Below are 11,122 nucleotides of genomic sequence, written 5' to 3' on the forward strand. Positions count from 1 at the left end.
CATACAGTACATACATTACAGTACATATGTAATTTCATGTACCAGCTTTTCCCGAGGTAGAAGCCCACTCTCTGACTTAGCTTAGCAGATTTACAAAATGCTGTGCAGTGGCTATTGTTACACCAGTTGTAAACAAAATCCTAATACTGATTTATTTTGTATGTATGCTCCCACCAGATTTATATCATTTTTCTTTTAAATATTTTGATATTTTAAATTAGCATAATGAAATTATTTTGATATTATAATTAAATGTGTGTGTGTGTGTAGGTGCACTGTTGGCACTTGTTGGGGTGTGTGTGAGTAACTGTGTGTTGGTTCATGTGAGTGTTTGTTGGTGTGTGTGTTGGTGTGTGTGTGTGCGCGCATATATGTAATTATTGTTAATTATGTGCATGTTAAAATATGATTCAATAATAATGGAACCTACTTTTTTATAATGATCATTCAATTTAATTATAATTATTATGGATGAAGATATTCTATGCAAATTATTGGTACCAAAAATGTAAGCCCACAAGAAATTGAAATGTATTCTTCCACATGAGATAATACACATCCCAAGTAGGAAGATTTAAACTTACTTTAGTCGCAATATGTGTTGCTAACTTGTAGCTGGTCCGTGGGGTAGGGGGTAGGGGAAGGGAGATTAACTAACTAGAACTGATCTGCAATGGGAATAGATTAGATAACTAAAGATAATCCAAAATTTAATGAAAGAACTGGGGCTGATCCATATTTATAGCAATTAACTGAATTGGAGCTAATTTGAAAATTAAAGGGATTTGCTATCTGTAGCAGGGACTTACTAAATGAAGCTGATTTTTGGATGGGAAAGCAATAAGTTTCAACTGATACACAATACAATACACTACTCTACAATTGTATCTATTGTAGCAGGAGTTGTTGACAAATATATTGTTAGTAGACAGTATGAAAAATAACAGAATATGCGAGACACTTTTTATACCTTGTTTCGAGAACTTATTTTTTAAGGATCGTCAGAGGAGGGCAGAAAAAATAAGATATGATTTTGTTTTCTTATTTAGCATTTTTGCCAAACACATCCAGAGGAGATAATAAAATCCAATTTTATTGGTGAATGTTTACAGTGTAATAATGGGAACGATGTGTTTAATAAAAAATAAAGAAAATCTTTTTTCCTGAAATTTCCATTTTTGTGGCGACATGTGCGCTAATTGGCGAAAAATGTTAAGTGTTATTTTTATTTGAAATCATCGTTATTGTTCATCGCTGAACAAGGTATAAAAAAGACTCGCCCTAACCAAGTAAACTAACTAAATTTTCAAAGCTGACAGATTTGAATGAACAATTATAAGGTTGCAGATTTTTTTTAACCAGTGTTCAAATAATAATTCTGTACCAGTATTATAAATATTCAAATTATGCTTTAAGTGCTTTTGATTGAGTTTTTTATCAAATGTATTTGTGTTCTGATTTTACATTGACCATTTGGAAATCATTTAATTATCGCAGATTACTATTGGTGCATGTAACTCATTATAGATTCAATATACTTGCACATTATGTTTGTAGTATCTTTCATTTTTTATTAACTAATTGTTTATCAATTTGTGTTTTTCTAGTTTATCATTGTTGTCAGCGGTCTTTGATCAGCTGATACAATCCAAATTTTCTCATATCCCTCTGATCGATTTAAAAAAATACCTAATATGACCAGTACTAATTTAGAATACAAAAATTGATTTCCATAAAAAGTGTTACCATTGTTTTTTGTGCATTAGACTGAAATTTACCAAAACCACTCCCCACCCACTTATTTTTTTATTAAAGAAACAAATAAATGTTTCTATTAAATTGGTATTGGCTAGAAATGACAGAGCAAGCCCAGTAGCAGTCATTCAAAATATTTTGCAGATTAACAGTTTTTGTACCAAATATTTTCTCTTTGCTTCCTGTATTTATTCAAGTATTTAACTTAAATATTATAAGTACTGGTGATAATTTCATATTTTGTAAATTATTGTACATGTGACTGAGCGATATAGACTAACAGTGTTTATATTTTGGTTTTTTTAGGTATGTTAGATATTAATTTGTAGTTAATATTTAGAATGACTGCAGCTCTATTTAAGTTGATAACCACTTTTACTGTGTTGATAGCAGCCTTTATGATTATAAATTATGCTTCTGGCTATTATAGTTTTTCGCTAGCTTTTGACATCACAAATTATAGTATTCATACAGACGGTGAGGTAAATACTGTAGTATGGTCTTGTATAATGACCAAATTGTTGTTTGTAAATAGAACAGGTAATTATCTCCCCTGTCACTTTATCCTGAAATGTTACTCCAGAGTTTAATACACACTGTCTTTCAGTCCAGTGAGGAGGAATAATTTAAATTTATCTAATTATAGTTTGTGTGTTTAAATTAACAAAAGACACTGCATACTTTTATTTATTACTGTTTTCTTATACTATTCTATTGTAATTTTGTATGCCAATTTTTATGACAATTACACAGTTACTTTGTGTAATGATATATATTTTATTTTTTGTTTTTATGTGGATAGAAATGGAAATCATTTGGTGCGTGATTATTTTAACTTTGGGATTGGTTAATACTCTCAGTCTGTCGTACTTAAGTGCTTGCTTATTGTAGAGTATGGGTAAGGCTAGGAAATTGCCTTATCCAACCCCTGCTTTCATTGACTCGCTTATCTTCCTGTTAGGTTTTAACCATTTCCACCATTTTTATTGATGAAAACAAATAGATAACACAATTTTATACATCTTTGAATTCGTATAAATCATGTTGTTTAGGTTTAGAACATTGATAAAGTAATAATTGAGGTAGGTAAAAAAAAAAACTCAACATTAATATTTTTCTACCAATATTTTACATATTTGTTAATAAATGCTTCATGTGTGTGTCTTGGCTGAGCTAACTGCCTTTCTAACTCTTGCATCTTGTTTGGCATACATGTTGTTATTGGTTGCTCCTTTGTATTTAATAATGATATTTTCAATATAATTTAATTTAATTTAAGGGTGGTGGGAGAGTTTTAATTTTGTTACAAATTATTTAGTAAATTGATGATCAGTGTATTATAAGTTAAACTTTCCAAAGTACCATGATGTAAATAATGGTATTAAATTTATAATACATTACTTTTTGTTGGCTTTATTGTTACTATAAATGGTCTGTTATTATTCATCACTATTAGATTAAACTAACGACCTACTCGGAATAATTATTGAATAATTTAATATTAGTTTTTAAGTTTATTCAGTTTAATTGTTCACAAAAGGTAAATTATAATTTTAGTTAGAATGATTATTTATCATGTGTGATAACTAAATACTAGTCTCAGTTTTAAACATGTCATCATATTGGACGATTATTTAAGTTGTCCTATTAGAATCAGTGAAGAATTATTATAATATGAATTTAGAATATCAGAATGTTTATTATATTTTATATTTTGTCATACTAATGACAATCATTGTACAGTATCTTTTTTTTAAATCACGCCTTATAAATATTGGTATTAACGAAGATAATTTTTGTAAATGGAAAACTGGTACTTTATGGAACAATGAAAGCTTTGGCCTAAGTCTGAGCCTGTTTCCAAAAACTTTGCTTCAAGTACCAAGATTATTTGCTCTAGTGGTGAACGATTTCGAAGCGTACAGTCGAATGCAGTAGGCTACATTTTTTTCGTTGCATGTTTTGGCAATCGTCAAATGAACAATCATCTTTTTGAATCAATTTAAATGAATCTAAAAAAAGAATAAGTTTTTCTGTTGTCAATGTGTAATATATGAATTATTCTATCCGTTCACCAAACTTTGCATAGATATTGAGGTATAGGGCCTATTTCTAGACACTGCCTTACTGACTACTGAACTTGAATTTATATAACCAACAGCTTTTGTCAGAACATATTCACGTGACTGTAAAAGGTTTGCTTTGTGAAAGAAATCTCGTGTTTAGTTGGTCAGTCTGTAAAGTGCTGACTGCTCATACTCATCTTTATTTAGATTAACACGACGACCAAAATCATTTCACCATGTTACCAAATTATGGTAGTGCTCGTTTTTTTACTATCCTATACTTAAAAGTTATCTTTAATATATACATGTTTGTTTGGAATAAGCTGTATGTTTTTACTTTTATTTTTGACAACTAGTTATGTTTAAAGTATCTAGATTAATTTCGTATAAATTTTTACATAATGTATAAATATGCAAAATGTTCTCCAAAATTGCCCTAAAAATTATTTCTTTCCCTTAACAAAAACATAATGTTTGCCGTCATAATTGCATTGGTAAGCATACATAATTGAATAAAATAATAAAAGGGCATTAGCCGTGCACACTTAAGAAATTGAATTGAATAAAATATTTTTTGTATTTTTGTTTTTCGATGCCTAATTTCTGCTAATTTACGCATTATGTGTGGGCGTTTATTTGTGTAGTTGTAATGATAATGTAACATTAATTGATCTACTCATACTCCTTATGTACAGTATGTCAAGGGTCATGCAAACAATAAAACATTGTAATATATTGCTTCCATAAATGTGTTTAATTTGTCTATTTAACATTAGATAAATATATCATCAGATTTGGAATAGTTACAGGCTAACAGGAAAATTTGGGAAGTAAAGTTTTAAATAACTTTTTGTTTATGTGATTATATATAAATATATATATATATATATATATATATATATACTTATATATATATATATACACACACACACACATACTTATATATATATACACACACACACATACTTATATATATATATATATACACACACACACATACTCCTAACTAACTCGGGGTGAAAAATCCTTTGTCTACATTTTAACGTTAAAATTTCCCCTTAGCGGCAGTATTTTCGCCTTAAGGTATTATTTCTAACCCTTTCCATTGTTAACGTTTCCCCCTATGGTAGTGTATAGTCGTATATATATATATGTATATGTATATATGTATATGTATGTATATGTATATTTATATATATGTATATATATATATATATATATGTATATATATATATATATATGTATATGTATATATGTATATGTATGTATATGTATGTATGTATATATATATATATGTATATGTATATATATATATGTGTGTGTATGTATATGTATATATGTATATATATGTGTGTCAGTGTATATATATATGTATGTGTATATATATATATGTATATATATATATATGTATGTGTATATATATATGTGTATGTATATATATAATATGTATGTATATATATGTGTGTGCGTGTATGTGTGTATGTGTATGCATGTATGTGTATGCATGTATATGTGTGTGTATATGTATATATATATTAATATGTATATATATATATATATATAATATAGTGTCACTGGTGTCACTTTAAAACTTTGTTAAAACTTCCCACATTATCCTTAAAACCAGATTTACATCATCACTTTAAACATTTTAAATAAACACTTTGTTAGTTTTTTATTTTTTTTATATATCAAGATAAATTTGTATTATATTAATATCAGCTTCTATAATTATGCAGTACTAGAGAAAATTGTTGAATAGTGATTTATTTGATATTTTTGATTGAATTCATATAAACACGAACGAAGACCGCCTTGAGCTTTCGCTATCATATTGTTTAGATAATCAGTCTGTGAAGTCCTGTCGGTCAAATGAGTAATGGCATATTATATAAAAGATATTCTAAAGCAACTCTAATACTTAAAGCAATTCTGATACGTCATTAACTATAATTTCAAAAAGGCTTTTGCAAATTAAAGACATAACTTTTACATAAAGAACAATGGCGAGCAAATGATTTTGTTTACAACGTTGACACAAGCAGTACTAAGATAAAAATTATAATAAAAATTGGATTATACAGTAATGTTTTTAAATATAAATGTAGACAATCTTTATACTCTGTGTGTATTTAAAAACTTAAAACCCAAATATATCAATTAAAATATGGGGGTTAACATGGTCACTTTATTTAACACGATTATTTAGTTACCATGCGCCTTTGTATCAGTGGCAAGTGGTTGTAAATGCTTGTTAGTGTAAAATTGGTATTTTACGATATTTTAATTGATATAAATATCAACCCAAAAATGTCCTTATTAAAAAAGACGCTTAAAGGAATGCTCTATAGGTAATATACTGTACCATATATATTTTTGTAATACTGTACCATATTTGTGCAGGCGCCTGGGTGTTAATCGTAACAAATATTTTGTCCTTACTTAAAATAGTACTGTATGTGTATGATTATAAGTCATTCTACATTATATAATTTAATAACTAATAGGCCTAATAATACCTAGCTGCTTTAACCATTAACACACAAGGCAACCTGACATGCCTAAACACGGGAAACCTATTGACTATAATAGAGCAGTAACGTTTTACAAATTTAGACTAATTTTGTAAATTCTATCTAATATATGATCACATAAAAAAAACAAAAAACTTTACAATTAATAACTCATGTTTTTAAATTATTTTTCATTTTAGCCCTTTAGGCCCCTGGCCAAAGATTGAGACTTAGTCACTGCCCATAAGATAGGTGGCAATCCCGTCCTGTTACAAGTGTATGGACAACTTTCATTTCATTGTGAGATTCAACGTTGTGATAATGCCTATTTTCTTTATTTTTTAGGCTGGCGTATGTGATTTGTGTGAGGAACCAGAGAACAGGTAAAACTGTTCCCTGTAGGAACGCACCGTGTAAAAGCATGTGGTACTGATAGGTGTTTGTTCAATAAATGAATTATCGCTGATAGTATTATACTATAGCAGCAATAATTCATTCTATTCATTTTATCAAGCGTTATCGATATTTACAATGACCATGCGCAGAATAGCGTAATTATAATAAAAATTGGATTATACAGTAATGTTTTTAAATATAAATGTAGACAATCTTTATACTCTGTGTGTATTTAAAAACTTAAAACCCAAATATATCAATTAAAATATGGGGGTTAACATGGTCACTTTATTTAACACGATTATTTAGTTACCATGTGCCTTTGTATCAGTGGCAAGTGGTTGTAAATGCTTGTTAGTGTAAATTGGTATTTTACGATATTTTAATTGATATAAATATGAACCCAAAAATGTCCTTATTAAAAAAGACGCTTAAAGGAATGCGCTATAGGTAATATACTGTACCATATATATTTTTTAAATACTGTACCATATTTGTGCAGGCGCCTGGGTGTTAATTGTAACAAATATTTTGTCCTTACTTAAATTAGTACTGTATATGTATGATTATAAGTCATTCTACATTCTATAATTTAATAATAGGCCTAATAATACCGAGCTGCTTTAACCATTAACACACAAGGCAACCTGACATGCCTAAACATGGGAAACCTATTGACTATAATAGAGCAGTAACGTTTTACAAATTTAGACTAATTTTGTAAATTCTATCTAATATATGATCACATAAAAAAAACAAAAAACTTTACAATTAATAACTCATGTTTTTAAATTATTTTTCATTTTAGCCCTTTAGGCCCCTGGCCAAAGATTGAGACTTAGTCACTGCCCATAAGATAGGTGGCAATCCCGTCCTGTTACAAGTGTATGGACAACTTTCATTCATTGCGGGATTCAACGTTGTGATAATGCCTATTTTCTTTATTTTTTAGGCTGGCGTATGTGATTTGTGTGAGGAACCAGAGAACAGGTAAAACTGTTCCCTGTAGGAACGCACCGTGTAAAAGCATGTGGTACTGATAGGTGTTTGTTCAATAAATGAATTATCGCTGATAGTATTATACTATAGCAGCAATAATTCATTCTATTTGTTTTATCGAGCGTTATCAATATTTACAATGACCATGCGCAGAATAGCGTAAGCTTATATATACAGTAAGTATGCTTACACCGACTTGTATATTACGAATACTGTTGTATAACAATTTATTTTTTAATAAATCATTATTCAACTGTATAGGCCTATTCAATATAGACCCTCTATAAGCATAACTACCTGTCAATAAGCTTACGCCATTCTGTGTGCACGGTCATTAGAGATCAGCGTAAGCAAAGCCTGCTGTATATTTTGATAACACTTGATAAAACTTTGAGATTTTATTTATGGATTAGTACGAACGTCGGTCGGCGAATCAATCTCCGCACTCTGTGAGTGCTTGACCACGCGACGCCGTCTGTTGATTGTCGGCGGCAGTCCGAGTGGATCTTCATTAAAAACGATCCGTTGTGTGCATGTCGTCATGTTGCGTTCTCTATAAGACCGCTTTACCGCCGACCGTCGGGCACGGTGTTTGTCCGGCTTATAACACTACCTTGATATAATCTGCTTCTTTCCTCAATGAGATAATATACAGTTCTGTATGATATATTGTATTTATTACTGGTACATGTTGTCGGTGGCGTCTGTAGGATATGTTTTCTGGAGGTCGGGTTGCTAATCTGTTGGACAGGGGGTGGGGCTAAGTGAGGAAAGGATAACTTTTGCGCGCAGCGCCATCTGAGGGGAGTGTGGCCGAGCTGGTGAGGGTTGTCACCCTCCAAAATGAGATTTTTTTTTTAATAGGTACCTCTGGATGGCCGAAAATGGCACTCTGAGAGTCTAAGAGTGCCATTTCCGGCCATCTGTGGCTTGGCGTAGGCCTATTAGTATTTTTTTTTTAGGTCTGACTGGCCAACCAGCTCTGGTCGGTGGGGGACTTGACTTGTTTCTCAGATGGGGCTCTAAAGCCAAGTGCCAAGTTAGTAATTGAATATTTTGATTTTGTTGTCTCCATAGTCAGCAACTGCGACGCTTCTTGGACAATCTTCCAATAGTATTGTCAACCCTTCAATTTTATCTAGAATGCCATCATCCGACTCATCATCTGAATCGACATTCAAGTCATTGATTCTTTTTATGAAGCCACCCTTGCTATCGTAAAGCTCCAGCTCTTCATTGTTAGCAACGATTATGTTCCCATCCGGATCAACGTTGATTCCACATGGATGGTATACAGCTCCATCCAGAAGGGATTTAACAGGGGATCCCTCACAGGTTAATAGCAATAGTCGGTCATTACCATAATCAGCTACGATGATGTGTCCGTCTTTGGTGATGGCAACATCACGAGGTGCGGACATATGATGAAGGTAATGACTGCCTTGCAATCCAACTTTCTCAACTAATTGATTGCAATGCAAATCGTAAATAAATATGCAATGAGCTTGCCTGTCAGCAACATAAACCATATCTGTTTTTTCATTCATGGTGAGGCCATGTGGCTCCTTTAATTCGAACCACTTTAAGATTTTATTCAAATTGAACTTGGAGTAAACCAGAATACGTTTATGTCCTCCGTCACTTAATAACAGGTCATCACTCTTTTTCATTTGGTACATTCTATTGACTTTGGTACCTGAAGGCAAAGTGATACTATCTACATAACTCCCGCCGTAGAACCGGAGAATTTCATTGCTATTGCCTGCAACAATTATAAATTTACCAAATACTACATCCCTGATCCTTGTCTGACTATTCTTTTTATATGATTCAATGTCAAAACACCAACTATATCCACTTTTTTCAACAATTATATCTACGGGGGACCCCTTTATGTCCCTTTCATCAACACATACATGAACACGTGCAACTCCTGGCGACTTGCTATAGAAACTGACACTGTAACTTCCGTTGCCTTCTTCTTTAACTTTCTTCTTCATTGTAGCTCCTGTAGCGTGTACTAATATGGCTCTCAGTGATTTCAAATCCAATTTACAAGAATGACGTTGAACAAATTTTACTTCAAATACTTGCTTCTGAGTAACTGACATTAATTCATCAGATGCTTGTATGATTTCAAAATGGTCTTCCAACGCTAAGTTCTCTGTAATTTCACTAGCAATGATGTCATTCTCTGTAATCTCGCCCGCAATGTAATTTTCTATTATCTTACCAATACCGTGTTGTTTCAATGCAATGATATTCCCCTTATTATGAGAGAAATGTATTGTTTCCCAACATTTTGCTTCGATTTCAGATGGAGTTTGGACTGATTCTTTCAGTGTTGCAATTGCTTTTTCACATGATCCCACAGCTGTTGCTACATCACTTTTCAACAGATTTGAAATGTAGTTCCATCTTTTAGTGACATTTGTAAAGATTGTATTAAGTTCTTTATCGTGATTTTCAAAGGCAAGTCTCTTCTGCTGATAAATACAATCAACATCTTTTTTCAATGCGGCGCCATTTTCTCTGACAACTTCTATAACTTCCTCCACCAGTCCGTCAATTTCTTTTTCACAGGTTTCTTTATGTTTAGTTAGGTTTGAGATACCAAGTCTGATATCATTATGACGCATCTCTATCTTTGTTTTAAAAACCATAATATTGGGTTCAATATCAGCAACCCTTTGTTTGAATTTATCGAACGCATCCGATATATCAATATAATTATGACTACCATCTGTATCTTTGTGTTTAATAATAGTGCAGTGAATACAAATAGCGGTCTCGCATTTCGTACAATAATACTTCAGAGGTTCGTTGTGTTCAGGACATAACGCTGGGTGGAGAGACGAAAACTGCTGCAATGTCATCGTCTTGATCTTCTCTATGGGATGCAATGTGTGGCTAACAAGTGTTGATAAAATCTTATGCTGCTTAATACAAACAGAGCACAAGGAAGTCCTGCATTGTTGGCAATAAAAATCAGCTTTGGTTTGGCTGCAACAACAACATACAGTGTCACCTGCATTTTCTACTTTCTCCAAACACTCCAACATATTATTGACAAATATGTTTGGAAGAAGATTTTGTAGCCCGCCCTCGGGAATCATCTGTGATTGTCTGCATGTTGGGCACACTAACTTTCCTTGTTTTTCAACCCAATTCTGAAGGCAATCCAAACAGAAGGTATGAAGGCAGCCTAGTGACTTTGGCTGTTGTAGTCTCTTTAAACAAATTGAACATTCCAAAGCATTTTCCACATCTTCTACAAATGTATTCATCGTTAAATCTGAGAGAAGGAAAAAACAAGCTTACCGTAAACAGGCATACAATACACGTACACACATACTATATATATATGGTATGTATATATATACAGTATATATA

At 31.8% G+C, this 11,122-nt stretch overlaps 1 protein-coding gene across 1 annotated transcript in view; it reads right to left on the bottom strand.

The window, feature by feature from the left end:
- Positions 1-7,400: 7,400 nt before the first annotated feature.
- The window catches only part of LOC117100020 (tripartite motif-containing protein 2-like), a 5,525-nt gene continuing 1,803 nt past the window's right edge, over positions 7,401-11,122 (bottom strand). The window contains exon 2 of the mRNA XM_033239567.1: positions 7,401-11,024. Coding sequence (XP_033095458.1) covers positions 8,770-11,016 — 2,247 coding nt within the window. The 5' untranslated portion in view covers positions 11,017-11,024 and the 3' untranslated portion in view covers positions 7,401-8,769. The remainder of the gene's footprint in view (positions 11,025-11,122) is intronic.

The sequence above is a fragment of the Anneissia japonica genome, unplaced genomic scaffold, assembly GCF_011630105.1.
Source record: "Anneissia japonica isolate Jap-2015-1 unplaced genomic scaffold, ASM1163010v1 scaffold256_len832006_cov191, whole genome shotgun sequence".
NCBI lineage: Eukaryota > Metazoa > Echinodermata > Crinoidea > Comatulida > Comatulidae > Anneissia > Anneissia japonica.